Source organism: Gregarina niphandrodes (genome assembly GCF_000223845.1).
Source record: "Gregarina niphandrodes unplaced genomic scaffold scaffold00001, whole genome shotgun sequence".
Taxonomy (NCBI): Eukaryota; Apicomplexa; class Conoidasida; order Eugregarinorida; family Gregarinidae; genus Gregarina; species Gregarina niphandrodes.
In genome coordinates, this window is record NW_011645773.1 from 13,760 (window position 1) to 29,214 (window position 15,455).

At 52.1% G+C, this 15,455-nt stretch overlaps 10 protein-coding genes across 10 annotated transcripts; 3 read left to right on the top strand and 7 right to left on the bottom strand.

Annotated features, from left to right (window-relative positions):
* Nucleotides 1–44: 44 nt before the first annotated feature.
* Nucleotides 45–729, bottom strand: GNI_000340 (hypothetical protein; the record flags this gene model as incomplete). The annotated part of the gene is made up of 1 exon (XM_011130135.1): nt 45–729. A coding segment is annotated over one exon (685 nt), but the record flags the coding sequence as incomplete, so codon positions are not given.
* Nucleotides 730–2,091: 1,362 nt separating this feature from the next.
* Nucleotides 2,092–2,988, bottom strand: GNI_000350 (hypothetical protein; the record flags this gene model as incomplete). The annotated part of the gene is made up of 1 exon (XM_011130136.1): nt 2,092–2,988. The coding sequence occupies one exon, from the start codon at nt 2,986–2,988 to the stop codon at nt 2,092–2,094; it is 897 nt and encodes a 298-aa protein (XP_011128438.1).
* Nucleotides 2,989–3,121: 133 nt separating this feature from the next.
* On the bottom strand, nt 3,122–3,778 carry GNI_000360 (hypothetical protein; the record flags this gene model as incomplete). The annotated part of the gene is made up of 1 exon (XM_011130137.1): nt 3,122–3,778. The coding sequence occupies one exon, from the start codon at nt 3,776–3,778 to the stop codon at nt 3,122–3,124; it is 657 nt and encodes a 218-aa protein (XP_011128439.1).
* Nucleotides 3,779–3,948: 170 nt separating this feature from the next.
* Nucleotides 3,949–4,245, bottom strand: GNI_000370 (putative transmembrane protein; the record flags this gene model as incomplete). The annotated part of the gene is made up of 1 exon (XM_011130138.1): nt 3,949–4,245. One exon carries the CDS (start codon nt 4,243–4,245, stop codon nt 3,949–3,951), a length of 297 nt encoding a protein of 98 aa, XP_011128440.1.
* A 116-nt stretch (nt 4,246–4,361) lies between these two features.
* Nucleotides 4,362–6,604, top strand: GNI_000380 (DNA polymerase epsilon subunit B; the record flags this gene model as incomplete). The annotated part of the gene is made up of 3 exons (XM_011130139.1): nt 4,362–5,190; nt 5,320–5,676; nt 5,766–6,604. The coding sequence occupies 3 exons, from the start codon at nt 4,362–4,364 to the stop codon at nt 6,602–6,604; spliced, it is 2,025 nt and encodes a 674-aa protein (XP_011128441.1).
* Nucleotides 6,605–6,617: 13 nt separating this feature from the next.
* On the bottom strand, nt 6,618–7,756 carry GNI_000390 (putative pre-mRNA-splicing factor 18; the record flags this gene model as incomplete). The annotated part of the gene is made up of 2 exons (XM_011130140.1): nt 6,618–7,096; nt 7,393–7,756. 2 exons carry the CDS (start codon nt 7,754–7,756, stop codon nt 6,618–6,620), a joined length of 843 nt encoding a protein of 280 aa, XP_011128442.1.
* A 114-nt stretch (nt 7,757–7,870) lies between these two features.
* GNI_000400 (putative protein phosphatase methylesterase 1) lies at nt 7,871–9,007 on the top strand (the record flags this gene model as incomplete). Its single annotated transcript, XM_011130141.1, has 1 exon — nt 7,871–9,007. One exon carries the CDS (start codon nt 7,871–7,873, stop codon nt 9,005–9,007), a length of 1,137 nt encoding a protein of 378 aa, XP_011128443.1.
* Nucleotides 9,008–9,215: 208 nt separating this feature from the next.
* GNI_000410 (putative transmembrane protein) lies at nt 9,216–11,495 on the bottom strand (the record flags this gene model as incomplete). The annotated part of the gene is made up of 3 exons (XM_011130142.1): nt 9,216–9,309; nt 9,351–11,379; nt 11,462–11,495. The coding sequence occupies 3 exons, from the start codon at nt 11,493–11,495 to the stop codon at nt 9,216–9,218; spliced, it is 2,157 nt and encodes a 718-aa protein (XP_011128444.1).
* Nucleotides 11,496–11,758: 263 nt separating this feature from the next.
* Nucleotides 11,759–13,483, top strand: GNI_000420 (putative chitinase/lysozyme protein; the record flags this gene model as incomplete). The annotated part of the gene is made up of 1 exon (XM_011130143.1): nt 11,759–13,483. The coding sequence occupies one exon, from the start codon at nt 11,759–11,761 to the stop codon at nt 13,481–13,483; it is 1,725 nt and encodes a 574-aa protein (XP_011128445.1).
* A 155-nt stretch (nt 13,484–13,638) lies between these two features.
* GNI_000430 (hypothetical protein) lies at nt 13,639–14,898 on the bottom strand (the record flags this gene model as incomplete). The annotated part of the gene is made up of 1 exon (XM_011130144.1): nt 13,639–14,898. A coding segment is annotated over one exon (1,260 nt), but the record flags the coding sequence as incomplete, so codon positions are not given.
* Nucleotides 14,899–15,455: the final 557 nt, after the last annotated feature.

Consider the following 15,455-nt stretch of genomic DNA (forward strand, 5'->3'; position numbering starts at 1 on the left):
TCCTGAATTCAACCTCGCTTGAAGCTCCCTACTGTCCCACTCACCCCGCTCCAATGTGTAACGTCTTGTTGTCAGCATAAAATTAACCTCTTCGTTACCCTCACATTCCTTGATCTTTTTGGCCAGTCCAAAAACTGTCAGTCCCGCAATGTCGAATGGCACCAAATGCCTCCAGTCCTCCTCGAGTATGTCGTAAGCCAGCTTCCAATATTTTGCGGGCAGCCTTAAGCCCTGCTCGCATGGGGCGGCGACTTCAAATGAAGGAATAGGCCGCTCAGTGAGAACATCTTCTGGTCTTACTCCTACTAGACCACTTTCTCCTTCTAGAAGACAGTCGATTTCTTTTTTCAAAGGACAGTCAATTGCTTCAAGGGGGACGTAGTCATCATCATGCCTCAAATACTCGAACAGGTCATCAAAGGTAGCCTCACCGAACAAAACATCTTTGAGCCCAACACTACCGAAAACATCGTGTGGGGGAGCTGTATTGCTGGCAGCACCATGGCCCATGACAACGACATGGTCGCCGCTAGTGGTACCATTGAGCGACCTGGACTCAGCTATCTGGGCTTCCCTCCCCTCAAGGACACTCTTTGATGATTCCACTCGCATTTTCTTTGATGGCGGTAGGTCTAGATCTGTGGAGGCCGAGCCATAGCCGTTGCCCATGCCCAGGAACATCGTCGTTAGACTTATGGGAGAGATTGTGGGAAGTAGGCAGCCTCGCATTTAATTTTTCCCTTCGAAAATATCACTCGAAATGCCGGTCCGGGGTGATGCAAAAGAGTCAGAAAATCAATCTGCTGTCACTATATCTCCTTGGCCTTCTCGTTCCTTGGTGCGTCAAGCACCTCTACGCCGCACTGGTCAACACTGTCTACTACTGTGTAGCCATGATCGTGACTGCCTATGCCCTACTGGCGTTGTTCTGGGAGTATGTTCCGACCCTACTGCTCAGCGTCCACTCGGCTGTGCGTTTTATCCGCACATGAATTCTTTCCGGGACTCTGTCCCTCTAGTGAGGAAAAGCAGTAGAAATCGAATGAAGTCCGCACATCCTGCAGACGTCCCACGAGGTATATCAACCAACACGTTTCTCGAAAAAGGAGACACGAATAGAGGTTGAAGTAGCTAGAGGTTGAAGTAGCTAGAGGTGGACAACCATGCCGTTTCTGCTGTTGTTCTCTTCTTGGCATTTGGATCCCCTGGTGCGTTAAGCGCCGACACGTTGTGCTCCGAGCTTTAGCGAAAATTAGATACTGCAGTATTGTCGTCTCCGTCTCTCTCTACTCGCTCTCCTTTTGGACTACATCCCCATGCTACTAGCAAGAGCCCGTCTGACCTTCCGACTAGCTCATACTGTGCTATTCTACGGACCCCTCTCTCTTTACTCTTCGGCCCACATCGTCTTAAACCCTCTCTTTCTCTTATTTATGTTGGTCGCTGTGTTCTTGCTCTACCGACGTCAGGCGTTCTTGTCCGATCGTCCAGTTTTACTCTCCAAGTGATTATACCAGACATGAAATTTTACTACATCAGACCTATAGTAAGCCAAGAACACGTACTGCTGATCAAGACCAGTCTACCAATGACGAAAAGATGCTCGATAAGATGCTTACCGATGATGTCATCCAACCCCCAGCTAGCCCGTACAGATCTGAAATAGTCATGGTGCTTAAAAAAAAAATAACTGGCGTGTGTGCATCGACTACCGTACCCCTCAATAAAGCTACCATTAATGATAAATACCGAAGCTCTCCGAACTAAATCGTTCCCTAAAAGACTCAAAATATTTCATAACTCTAGATTTACGCAATGGCTGTTGGCAAATTCCGATGGCTGATAATTCCATTCCTTACACTGCATTTCGTCTCGCTACGAATTCAAGGTCATGCCCTTCGGGCTCAGGAACGCTCCTTCCAACGCAGCATGAACTTCCACCTACGCTACTAAGGTTAGTCTACCCAGACGGTATCTTAATTCATACACCGGATGTAGCATCGATCAAGTATTCGAGCGTTCCTCTCGGTGACACTTCCTCTCGGTGACGAGGGCCGGAACGGATCCGCAGGACCTATTCCTTGCAGTCGTCTATTCATGGAAATAATTTGTTCCCGTTTCTCGGTCAAGTTCAGCTAGTCTGTACATGACTACCCGCTCGAATTCCCATCGATCCAGACCTTCGGGACTCTGTCGGGCTGCTCTGCTTTGATAGCTCCACCAGGCAGTCATTTTTTTTGTTATAGTTTCCGGGCTGTTGAATAACGTTGGATCACACTCCCATGGCGAGACAACACGTCGCGCGGCTTTTCTGCATGGCGGTGCAAAGCCGATGCTGCCGGCAATCTGATCCACAAGGCTCCTGAAGGTTGGCACGCCGTGGCTGTGAAAACTACGCATCTCACAAAAATGTCTTGAACGTAACCATTCCCAAAACTCCACAAGGTCCCAATGGCTCTCGCATCTCTCACATCCGCTGCCACCACCGTGACGAACATTACCTTCTGTACACGAATAAAAACCGGCTGACAATAATGTACACGTCCGGCTCCGAATTCTCTCGACCGCCTTGGCTAAACCGAAGACTGACAGCCCGATCGGATCTATACCTTTGGATACCGTGCTCCACCAGCCATAATTTTTAACGTCGTAGGCCCATACCAAACACGACGGGCTGACCCGGTGTCCTGCCTCATCTACCGTCGCTATCTGAAACCTGTCTCCCCAACGATTGATTAGGAATTCAGGAATACTGTCATTCACAGCCTCACCCTGGAGCTGCGCTGCCTCACGTATTCGTCGCCTCCGCTGCTCCCTCCGAATCGCCTTTGGAACTTCTGTCAAAGGTACCTTCAAAGATCCCGCCTTTTGTAAAGCAAGCCATTCAAGTATTTGAGGCTTCTTTATCGGAGGAGAACATAAGCGGCCACCGGCCCTCCACCAGGCACTCATGCGGCTGGCAAGCGTTCCCGTAAATGATCTAAACATCGGCCAACGCAACAATATTTCCTCTACTACATCATTCTCTTTCTCCGATGCAGTGGGTGGGTATTTCTGCCGGGAAGCTCTTTTAGAACCCTCATCATTAAAATGACCCAATTCCAGCAGTTTCTGAAAGTCTTCATTGTTCCACCTGTCCCGCTCCAATGCATATCGTCTTGCTGTTAGGATAAAATTGATCTCTTCCGTATCCTTCCATTTCATGGCCTTCTCGGCCAGTCCGAAAACCGTCAGTCCCGTAATGTCGAAGGGTACTAAAAGCCTTCCAGCCCTTACTGAGTACGTCGTAAGCCCATTTCAAATATTTTGCAGGTAGTTGCAATCCCTTCTCGTTGGGGATCGCAACTTCAAATGAAGGAATGGGCCTGCCACCGAGCACGTATTCGGTCTTCATCCCTACCGCAGGACTCGCTCCTTCCAGAAGACAGTCGATTGCTTCAAGAGGAACATATTCATCATCGGGTCTCAAATATATTAATAGGTCGTCGAATGAAGCTTCGCCGAACAAAAAATCTTGAAGAGAAATGCTACCGAGATCCTCCACCGAGATAGCTGTCGTGTTCACGACATAGTCCGTGATATTGGTAGCACTGAGAAACTTTGAACTTGTATACGAAGGTCCGTCATCTTCAAGGAAACTTCCTTTAGGTTCCAGTCGCGTTCTGTTGGACGACGACACAATCAAATCCTGACAGCCTAAGCGGTTATCGTTGGCCACGGCTAAACCAATCGTCGCTAGACTGATAGGAGAGACGGAGGGGGATAGGTAGCTACGCATATAATTTTACCTGTGTAATTTTACCCGGAACTGCGCCGGTTGGGGTGGAATCCTCTGAGGTGATGTTTACGTATACGCAAGTGTTTGAAAAAGAGGTGCCCCCCCATTACGAGTCCCACCAGGCACTCATCCGTTTTTGGATAATTTGACGGCGGCGCAGGAAGAGCACATCACTTGTCTTTTCTCCCGATATTTTTTTTGGTCAGCCCAAAAGCCATCAACATAATGGCACCCCAGAGCCCGGCGTAAGCTTTGCAAGCAGTTATAGCGGCGACATGGCCGCCAAGACTCGGTGCGAGTCCATGCCCGTGGGGGAAACCTTCTGGCCGTTCGATCCGCATTCTCTTCGACGCCATGCTCAAAACAATCGTCGGTGGACTCATCGGAAAGATGCAGGAGGTCGGTAGCCCGGGGTTGGTAGCCGGGTCGGAATTCTCCCTCTGTTTTTGGTCGTCAGAGTTCTTCATGGGGGCTAGTAACCAGTTACATACAGTAGCACTGGTGACTCTACCCGTCTTCAGAATCGATTGCGCGCGCGTGTGCTCGAGACAAAAGCTCCTGGAAGAGAAGGAAAAAAACTCTTATGAGCGCCCAAGACATCGCTGCCTTCTTCCAGACTGAATTGGAACGTGAATTGGATCATGAGGGAGCGGAGAAAATCTCTAGATGCTTGAAGCAGGGCGTGGAATTGGATGACTTGTTGGAGTACTTGTTTCGAGTGTTGGAGACCGTCGACCTCCAAGACGACTCGATACCAGTCTGGTGCGTGGGCCGCGCTTTGCTGCTTCTGGAAGAAGAGAAACGCATTGCGCTCGAAGTAGGATCTGCCCGGAAGGAGAAGTTTAGACCCGTCCCCCAGGCCGCGGCCCAAACGGCGCCAGCGGCCCAAACGGCGCCAGCGGCCCAGAGGGCGCCGGTGGTCGAGGGTGCGGTGGAGGGTGCGCTGGAGGATGAGGAAGAGGTTCCGGCATCTGTTACGTTATTGACTAGCATATTGGCTCGGTTGAGGGGTCGGTTTGAGGTTGTCGCGGTGGATAAGCCTCTGTGTTACAACGGGCAGTGTTGGCGAACGAGCGCAATGTCGTTCGGGGATCCGGCGAGTGTGTCTGTGCGTTGGCGTAACAGGATCCAGTATGTGATGGACAGCATGCGAGAGGAGAACGTATACCAGTTTGCATACGACGATGTAACAGAGGGTCAGAATCTTGTCCTGATTGGAGAGCAAGCGATTGGCTACGAGAACAAAAAGATACGGGTGCTGGGCATCCTTACAAGCGACGGCATGGTCGTCTTCCCCGAAAATGCGGTTCCTGATAATGCACTTCCCCAAGATCCGCTTCCCAAAGATCCGCTTCCCGAGAATGAAGATATAGAGGATGCGGGTCTGGTCAGGTATGCCGGGCGCACCGGAGGTAACCCTCTCGGGAGTCAACGTGCTGGAAGTCAACGTACCGGAAGTCAACCTAGTGGGAGTCAACCTAGTGGGAGTAAATCAATGGGCAGAAGAGAAAAACGGCCGACAATTCCAGTTGACTCTGTAGACTGGATTTTGGAGTGTAATGGCCGTCTAAAATTGTGTCTGAATCAGGCTTGTTGCGTTGACGACTCTTTCGTTGGCGAGGGACACATAGTTTTGGTGCATGGAATATTTACCACCGATACAGGAGACCATCGTCCTACTATATATGGTATGAAGGTAGGTCATCCATTACAGCATATTCACCAAATTAAAAAAAGAATAGCGATACAGTCTCGCGAAGAGCATGACGTTGCTGAAACTATGAAGGAGCTTAGAGAAGTTCGGGACTCATCATTAACTAAAAGTTTGTGGATCATACTGAACAATTGTATGTTTGATCGATTAGAAAGGCTGGAATACATAACCGAAGTTTTCAACTGTAAGATGGATCGGCCGGGATGAACGTACTTTTTCCCGAAACACACGTGTTCGATAAAAACGCGCATTCGATCCGTTTTTTTTTTTCAGATTACGAGAAGCACGGGGTTCGTGTCGATGATCCTGAAGAAGTCTGGGATAACCTACAGGACAAGGATGCAATCCCGCTGCCAGTTGGATTTGTTCTAATGGGAAACTTTTCATCTTATACACCCGAGGAGGTATTTGTTCCTACAACTAATCTTACCACTCAAATGGGTTATGTAGATAATCATGAGTTGTACTTGAATACGTGGCAAATGTTTTATGATTTGGTATCAAAACATCCTAAAATATTGGAGAACTGCAAAATACTCTTGGTGCCAGGTCCAAATGATCCTGGAATCCCACTGCTACCTAGAGGCCCGATAGTAGAACCGCTGCGATGCTATGTCGATAAAGAATTGAATGCTGTAAGAAAAACTTCGGAAAGCGATAAAAAGGAAAGTGATAAAAGGGAAAGTGGTAAAGTAATATTTACAGCTAATCCGGTGATGATACGAAGTATGGATCATGACTTTATGATACTACGTACAAATATATGTCATTATATGAAAGATCGAACGTATCTTTGGTACCGTCCGAAAGCTCTAGAGGATGATATTAATTCCAACGTTGCTTGGGATGCTTTTATAAGGACAGTAGTGGGTCAAGGACATCTTTTACCATTACCAGATCCATATCCATCAAAGGTAGCCTACACACAACCTCACTTGGATAGCCAGTTGTATCTCACGAATGCAACGAAATTTTACATTTACGGGGACCGATTTTGCGAATTCAACGTGACCAAGGTAGATGAAACGGTGTTTGCAAATGTACCCAATGCAGCAGTCTTGGATATAACGGGCCTGACAGTCCAGAACGGCTGGAAACTGAATCATATCTGAATCATACCCAGTCTCACGAACTAGACGGCAATTCAGGAAGGTCGCTGCGTGTGCTGATGCTAATCATTTGCGATGGGTCGGATACCGGATGCCACACCTGACATAGCGACATTAATCTCTTGAACGTCTGGATGTATCGGCAGGTTACTTCATCATTCAAGATGTGTGCGATTTCTGACGATGCAATGCGGCTTCTGCCAACGCGCTCATGAATACCGACCATTGTAACACCCATGGGCCATGGCTTATTACCGATAGACAATAAGATGTATACGTCATGAGCAAGCTTATACTCTCTCTTCACGCAGTGCTGAACCACCGACGCCAGTTTATCACGGATGTCCGTCGTCAGCGTATCCATGCTGAGCATTTTAATCAGTGGCGCCAACGCCTGCTGCGACGAGCTGTACAATTTCGAATCGCTTCTACTTCTAACTATATTCTCGCCCCATACACTTAAACATGTCCGGATAAATGATAAAATTAACTCATCTAAGAAACAGGTGAAATGGTGTCCGATATTATTGGGAAATAGCACATGACATCGTGCGAACCGCTACCGTAGGCTAACGGCCCCTTATCAGCTGGTTGCATATTGCCAGCGTACGCAAGCTGTATATTTTCCGCACAGGTGATTTGTGATAGGTAAACTGAGAGGAAGTGATAGCTGCCCCCAGGATGTATCCCAGGATGTACCCCAGAATTCCCGGATTGGCGACCGTTGAAGGAGACAGAAGCTGACCACAATACAAGCTCGCATTGGTCTCCGCAGGAAGGGGGTATCTTACTGGGATGCGAATTCAGGTTTATAGAAGGAATATCTGAAAATAATTGGCCTTCGTATAATCTAATCAGCGACTTCGCCCTTTCGATGACGTCTGCAGTCGTTTCTCCATATAGTTTCAACGGCTCGTTGTGTTGGCTGAGTAGTCTGTAGGCCTCTCTCAAATCGGCGTTTGGACCCCGTTTCACTGAACCAGTTAGAGGCGGTGCAGCGCGCTTGGATCTGTTTGATTGGAAATATTCAGATAGCTGCTCTAGCTCTTGAAATCCGTGGTTGGTATCCGTCCCTGAAGATGGGATCTGCACCAATTTCGATGGTGTAGGTTGGGCTTCATTAGAGCTGGTCACTGAAATTAATTCGTACAACATTTCGCGACTTCCGACCGCCCCAAGCGCCGTTTCGCACGTGTGTGTGCCTGGTGTTAAAGAGCGCGCTTACCCTTCTTTTGTTTGATTAGGCCCCTCAGCTTCTTCATAAAAAATATGCTGCCTCCAGCGCCTCGATTCTGGGCCGCAAGATCCGCGGAAATCGATCCCAAAATGAATTTAAGCTTAGATGAAGACACAGTACAAGTTAATGATTTGAGTATACATTATTATTCGGTGCAGAAAGAAAATACGCCGCCCGGTGCGTCGGTTACAGATGCAATCGATCCCCTTGTTATACCTGTCTGTAACTCGGGCCCGTCTGGGGCAGCTGGAAAATGTTACGATGATATCGCAATCCTAATTCATGGCGCGGGACATTGCGGAATGAGCTATGCTTTGTTGGCGGATTTGCTTCGATCGCATTTCACCGTGGTTGCTCCTGACCTCCGCGGCCATGGCAAAACATGGAGAGGCATAGATGAAGATTTGTCTGTTGAAACTTTGGTAGATGATTTGGTGTGCTTCGTGAAAACGTATCTCGTGATGAAGGGCAAATCCACTAGCCGCGTTCTACTGGTTGGACATAGCATGGGCGGTGCGGTTGTGGTAAAGGCAGCACGAGAGCTGCTGGACCAAAAGATATTACATTGTTTGCGATTCTTTACGAAGCCCCCAACTCAGGACGATACAAACCCGGAAGGTACGAGTCAGAAGTCATCTATGAGTTCAAAGACCGCTGTCAGTCCGGTTAATTACCTCAATGGGGTTGTGTTATTGGATGTGTGCGAAGAGGTTGCTCTGGCTGCTCTTCCGAGTTCCAAACGTTTTGCGGAAATGATTCCCGCAGAATTTGCCTCCGAACAGGAAGCGATAGAATGGACAAGTCACCATCTAGTTCGGAATCACACCTCCGCTACGTTGAGCACCCCACCTCAACTGTATCGAGATCACGATTGTTTTCGCTGGAAAGTTAAGTTGCTCAATACGCAGCGATGGTGGCCTGGATGGTTCCAAAATATGGACAAAATACTCATGCAGTTACCTTGTCCTACTAAGGTAGTCATTGTCGCAGGCATAGACAATATTGGGAATGATATCGTTGTCGCGCAAATGAGTGGAAAGCTCCAGCTTGAAGTCATCCCCAAATCAGGACATATTATTCATGAGGACCAAGCCAAAGAGGTCGCCGAAAAACTCATCAGTTTACTACTCCGGCAACACAAAATGGAATCTGTTGTGCTATCCCACTGAGATATTCAGCTAGATCGGAAAAAATAACAGACCACGGGCTTGCAGCCGCGCCAGATTGGTTTATTTCATCCACCCCCGGACTGATATCCGGCTCGAGACTTCTTTTTCTCTTCGTAGAGGGGCAGAGAATATATACAAAAAAAAACGTGTGCGCACACGAAAATTCCGGGCGCGCGCGAGCGAGATTGACTGGCCGTAGCCCCTGCTGCTAGCGTACCAGCAGCAGCATGATCAAGGAGCTCATGGTCAGACCGATGATCAAGGTGCCGTCTTGGTACTGAAGCAATCTCTGGACGACATAACTACAAAGATGAGATGTACCGGGATGAGATGGGTGGCATACTTTAGTCTGACCACGAGAGCAGAGGACAGAAGCGAGGCATAGAATCGTCGGAATTTTTCCTCTGCACGTTGCCGCCAAGTTTTGCCGAGCAGTCTGCTGAGAAGCTTCAGAACAGGTTTCGCGACGAAGACGAGCACCGCGCTTTTGTGGAACTCGTTTTCGACATGGCTGAAGGGTGACTTTTGTTGGAGCTGTATTTTGAGTGCGTGATTTTCAGCGATGAGTTGGTCGAGTCTTTGGCTCTTGCCAGCCAGTCGTTCCTCGAGGGCCATGACCGTGTCCACATCGACTTGTTTTCGCGTCTCTTGGCTGAATTGGGGCTTGGTTTCGCTCTCCAGCTCTAACACGCGGGTTTGCCATTGTTGGTTTTGCCGCACGAGTTCATTATACTGATTCATCAGGTTGCTGTTCGCCGCTTCTGTTGCCCGCAACTGAGACTGCAGCTGACTTAGCCGCGTCTTAATCAACTCCGCCCATTGCTCTCCATCCGAGTGCGCATCCTCGTTCGAGTGGGGACCCCCACCGGCGTTGGGGGCCACCGTGTCCTTGACCAAGTTTTTGAGGGCCTGGACCTCGTAGAGACGGGCCTTAAGTTCGTCACGCTCAGCGACCAGCGAGCCGAGTTGGTTCTTGAGGTGTTCGGTCTGCGCCTTACTACGCAACAGCTCGTCCGTGGCGACGAGGCTGTCGCTGGAATGTTGGCGTGCGGCTGCCTCCAGCTGTCCGCGGAGAGTCGCGGCCTCCTCCTCCCTCTGTAGCACCAGCGCACCGAGCTGTTGCGCCTTCTCGCGGGCGCTTTCGCTTTCAGTCTCCAATTCCGCCAGCCGCGTCTGCAGTGCCTCACGTGCGCGATTGCCGCTTTCCTGTTCCGCCCGCAGCGCCGTGGCCAGTCGCTCTGTCTCGCGCTGCGCCGTCTGCTCAGCCGTCTGGAAACTTTGCTCAGCTGTCTGGAAACTTTGCGTTCGGGCCTGAAGCTCGGCGGCCATTGCGGCACACTGTTCACCTGCCTGCCGTGCACGCACTCCCTCCATACGCCGACTTTCCTCCAACGCTTGAACCTGCTCCACCAGCTCGTCGCGCTCTAGCTGCAGCGTCTTCACCCACCCCTCCAGTTCCAACACCTGCGTCGACAAACGCGCAGTCGTCTCCATCAACTGCTCCAAGTCGCCCGGCAGCGCCTCCGCCTTGCCCTCCGACGTCGTCGTCACCTGCCCAGTCGCCTGACTAGTCGGGTCCCCCACCAAGTCCGGAGATATCCGGGCAGAGTCCTCCTCAGCCGACGATTCCAGGCCGGGGTACTGACGACTCGGAGCCGGAGCCTCTGCAGCCGGTCGCGGCAGGCCTTCCGGCTGGGAGACTGCGGCTGGCAGTTCTGCGGGTCGCGGGAGCTCATTGCTTTGGAAGCCGCACGTGCCCTCCGCCGGCAACGACTCGGCAGTGGCAGACGATTTGCCTTCTCCGTCGGCCCCAGACGCCGGTCGGGTGCAATGGCCGTCTGTGAGCGTGCGGTCCGTCTGCGTGTGGTCCGCGTGCGTGTGGGTATGGTGGTCATGTTCTGTGTCCACGACGACGTTGTCGCGCTCTATCTTTTGCCCATTCACCAGGAGACTTCCTTCACTTTGTGCCGCCCCCGCGAGGCCGGGTCCTCCAGGGAAGTTCGCAGCACTGTAGACCGAGTCCGTTCCCGGGAGAATACGGGGCGAGACGGCCGGGGGCGAGAGTGCAGGGGGTGCGTGGATTTCGCCGCTAAGGATGGCTTGCGCCAGCGGACCATCCTCGGGTGAGAGGGTCGTGAGCGGTGCGGCGGGCGAGGCCGCCGGGGGAGGTTCTACCGCGGGGGGTAGGTCCACCGTTGGGGGGTCCGCCGTCGGGGGCAGGGCCTGCTCCTCGTCGCTTTCCTCAATCAGTTCCTGCAACTTGCTCTCGACCGCCTGTCGTCCGGCCGCTGCGGCGTTCTCGAGCGTGGCAGCGACAGTTTTGACGCGCGAACTGGCCCAGCTTCCCAGCGTGGAGAAGGACGCCGAAAAATCTGCAAGCAAGATGGGCAGTAGCTGTGTCAAGTGTCCGGAGTGCAGGTCGGCTGGTTGAGCCGGCTGGGCGAGCCGGCTTACTTTTTACGGGTGTCACGTCGGACGCATTGTCCATTCTTTTTATGCGAAAGCAATGGCCTGAGAGGCGTGGTCTTGGCTTGGGGGAGTTTGGCTTGGGACCTGTGTCTTTAAGGACCTGGGAGTGGGAGGGATGGTTTGGTTCAGAAGGTCTGGCTAGTCTGGTTCGGAAAGTCTGGTTCGGAAGGTCTGGTTCAGGAGTTGGGAAGAGGAGGGGCGTCAGGTTCAGGAGCAGAGAGTGGTCAGGCCCAGGAGTGGAGGGTGGGTGTGTTGCACGTGTTGCACGTAATTGGGGGTGGCATGCGTGGCTCAGTTGCTGTGTTGTTGTTGTGCCTGGCTCGAGGCGCGGATGTGGACTGCACGGGTGTGATTCCGTGGGATGAGACGTTGTCTGGGAACGGTCCGTGGAAGGTGCACAAGGACGGAGTGTTATACACATCTGAGACGTGGGTGGATCCGACAAATGTGCCTGGTGCGGATTCGGCAGGGTGGTCGCCCTGGACGGCAGTGGGAACATGTATAGCTGGAACGGCGGGGGACGGGAGCGAGGCGGCTGGTACGGAGGACTGTACTGGGGTGGCGGCTTGGTCGGGTGCGACGACGTATGCGGACCCTGGTCAGAAGGTGCACTCGGATCACTACTTATTCCAGAACAAGTGGAACGTGGTTGCGGACAAACCGGACCCTAAGGACCGCCAATCGGCCTGGGAGCTGTTGGGGAAGTGCGTTGACGGCACGGATTCAACAACAACTCCCGACGACGGCGGTGGCGATGCCACCGATTACCCTGACGACATGTGGGAGCAAACGTGTGTGTGCTGCCAAGGCTGTTCCAGCATAGAAAACGGACAGGTCATCTGCACGGACTTCGCCCAGGACAAGTGCTACACACACTGGTGCGGTGACAGCGCAAGCTTTGACGCGGAAACTTGCGAAACGCTTAAGAACAACGGCACGTTTCAGCGATGGCTCGGTACCATGAGTGATGAACAACAGTGCTGGCCCGAACAGTTCTATGCACCCTACTTTGACGCCGGCCTCTATGGCTGGCCGCCTCTGGTGGAGATCGCGAAGACATATGGCGTCAATCATTTTGTCGTAGCCTTCATCACGAGTGCGCAAAAGGGTACTGTGCTTTACAACGGCACATGCCAAGGCGGTTTTGCGGGAGTCATGCCAGTGTCGGCGGGACCAACCTACGAGAGTGAGGGCAGCTTCTACCATCTGTACGATGAGTTGAATGAGCTGCGTAAGATGGGTGGTGATTTCGTTGTTTCTTTTGGCGGCGCAATGGGCCTTGAACTGGCGGACTCTCCGGAGTGCCAGAATGGCGATCCGGTGGCGAACCTGGCTAAGGAGTACGGACGGATTCTTGACCAGCTTAATAGTCATCGTATCGATTTTGACATTGAGGGCAACGCGATCGGACTGGTGCAGAAAGACCTTGGGTGGACTTACAGGTTCGAAGCCGTTAAGCGCATGAAGGAGGAGCGCAATGGCAAGTTACAGGTGATTTGGACGTTGCCCGTCGCTCCGGACGGGCTTGCGATTCAAGGCACCGACTTCATCGACCTAATGATGAAGCTGGACGCACCCTTCGATCTCATCAACGTCATGAACATGGACTACGGGCCCTGCGATGTTGCGTGTCCCGCCGATCAATTCGGCGCCTGTGAACGCAACGCCATCAAGGGTCTCGCTCAACAGATGTTTGATGCAGCGCAGACTAACAACCGTCTGGAACAATACGGCTGGACTAAAGTGGAAGACACCTACAAGGTCCTCGCTTCCACACCCATGATCGGACTTAACGATCAACCCTGCCTCACCTACAAATTCGCAGACGCAGAACAAAACGTCTCCTACTTCAAAAATGAAATGCCGATCCGCATGCTTAGCATGTGGTCCCTCACTCGCGACTCACCCTGCTCCTTCACATACGCCGACTCCAACTGTAGCTCCTACACTGAGCAAACTGACAAACTCCAGTTCGTTGAGCGCTTCGCCAAATTCCAGAGCACCTGATTTTACCCATCTTAACATACCCACACGTCGTTAAGTACCCGGGCTACTGGGTTGCACTGTCACTTGATTGCACTATCGTTTGGCTATTGGTTTGCCAACCGACTGGCACTGTTGCTTGTCTGTATCAAGGGCGACCCTTGGCTGACGGTTCAGGTTTAGGCGAGGAGGGATTTGCCAAGCCACTTATGGACGCCGTACATGCTTGCTTTGAGTGGTCCTTTACTGATAACGTTGGCGACGGTGTTTGCTGCGAGGGCCTTTCGGTTGAGACCTTGCGAGGCGGCGGCCACGCACTGTTGCTCCCAGGGTAGGGGTCCGCCGAGTACATCCCCATTGCGTGTGCTGTCGAGCAGGCTGAACGGGTTGAGTATGCGGTTGAGTCGGGCTTTTGCGGAGGCGTGGGTAGCGAGGTTTTGTACTGATGTCGGTAGTTGATGGTAGAGGGAGCAATGGGCGCTATTGCTATATGATTGGTTCAGCAATAGCGTCTTAGCTTGTAACAGACGGAGGGCTTCGGCAATCTCAGGTGCCACCACGGGTGCTTGTCCGGTCGCACTTTTAGCGAACAGACCTTGAGCGAAGAGAGGAATTTTGTCGTTAGTTTTTTCAACGATCTCGCGCACCAGTTCCGCCTCCTTCGAGTCTTCGAAACACAAGCCATAGCGTTCACCACTGTGCTTCATCACCTCTTCTGGTGAACCCTCTCCCATTCGCTCGCCCTGACCCTCCCGGGCGTCACCGAACTGTCGGGGCTGATATCTTCCGGCCAAAATCAACGCGTCGCCTTCATGCACCTCCATGTTCCAAGCAGAGTTCAGACGCTCCAATGGCTTACTGTATTGGTGCAATAACAATAACGAGTTGCATGTCCACCCATCGTCCAATGCGCTGTCAAGCAACGGCAACCTAGCTCTGTTCCCAGCTTCGATCTTGGGCGTCGTCTCGCCTGTGGCTGCAAGGGAGAGCAGGTCGACCAGAGGGAACACACGCGGTGACTGCAGCAGACTAAGGCGCACATGGTGCAGTAAGTTGATCTTCTGTGCTCGACTGCTCCCGCTTAAGCTCAGCCGCGGCTCGTTGAGAAGTTTCCCCCCTTCCGGAGCCTCGTAGTCATAACATAACACCGGCCCCCGCATGAACAGAGGCAGCAAATACTGGTTCCAGGTGACCAAGTCCCTCTCGAAGTAACTCTTGCTCGTAACCACGTATTTACACAAAACCTTCTCCCTCTTGCCACCGCTCCTCTTGCCACCGCTCCAACATACGTCCAGCACACAAGGTGTCGAGGCGTACAAGTTCGGGTTCAGATACCGACTGAGCGTCGAGTAGTGCCCACTATGCAGTTCCTCGTTTTCCGAATGCCACCGTGATAAGGTCTTATCCAATTCGTCCACCACTACCAAAAACGTAGGCAGCTACAAACAATACGAGTTTACACCCGGACAACACGCGCGTGTGCTCGGTGCGCGTGTGTGCTCGGTGCGCGCAGCGTGCTTTTAAGCCCGTGCGATGGTTGGGGTACCTGCTGGTTGGGGTACCTGTTGGTTGGGGACGACGAAGCATTGGTTATATGACGGTAGGGCGTTTCGGAGAGGCATGTTAAAAATTCGGATGTCGTTCTTGAAGAGTGATCACCGCCTATTTCTAAAGAACCCAAAAGAGTGGGTCTTGACCCGGAACAAGCCGAAGGTGACGGCTTCCCCACCGGCACCACGAACGGCGGAGCCATCACGTGCGGAGTTGCGCGAAATGTTGTCTTTGCTGGAGAACACACCTGAAGAACATTTGGCGGAGTTGCACGTGGCGGAAACGCTGAATCGGATCTTTTTGTGGCTGCAGAACATCCGCGGAATGTTATTAGGACTAGGCGGTGCGGCGGTGGTGTTGAATGCGCTTCGGGGTGAGTCTAGCGAGGTCCTCGCGCGAGCCTGTTACCATCTCCTTTTGGACGAGAATGAGGAATGTGTGGAAC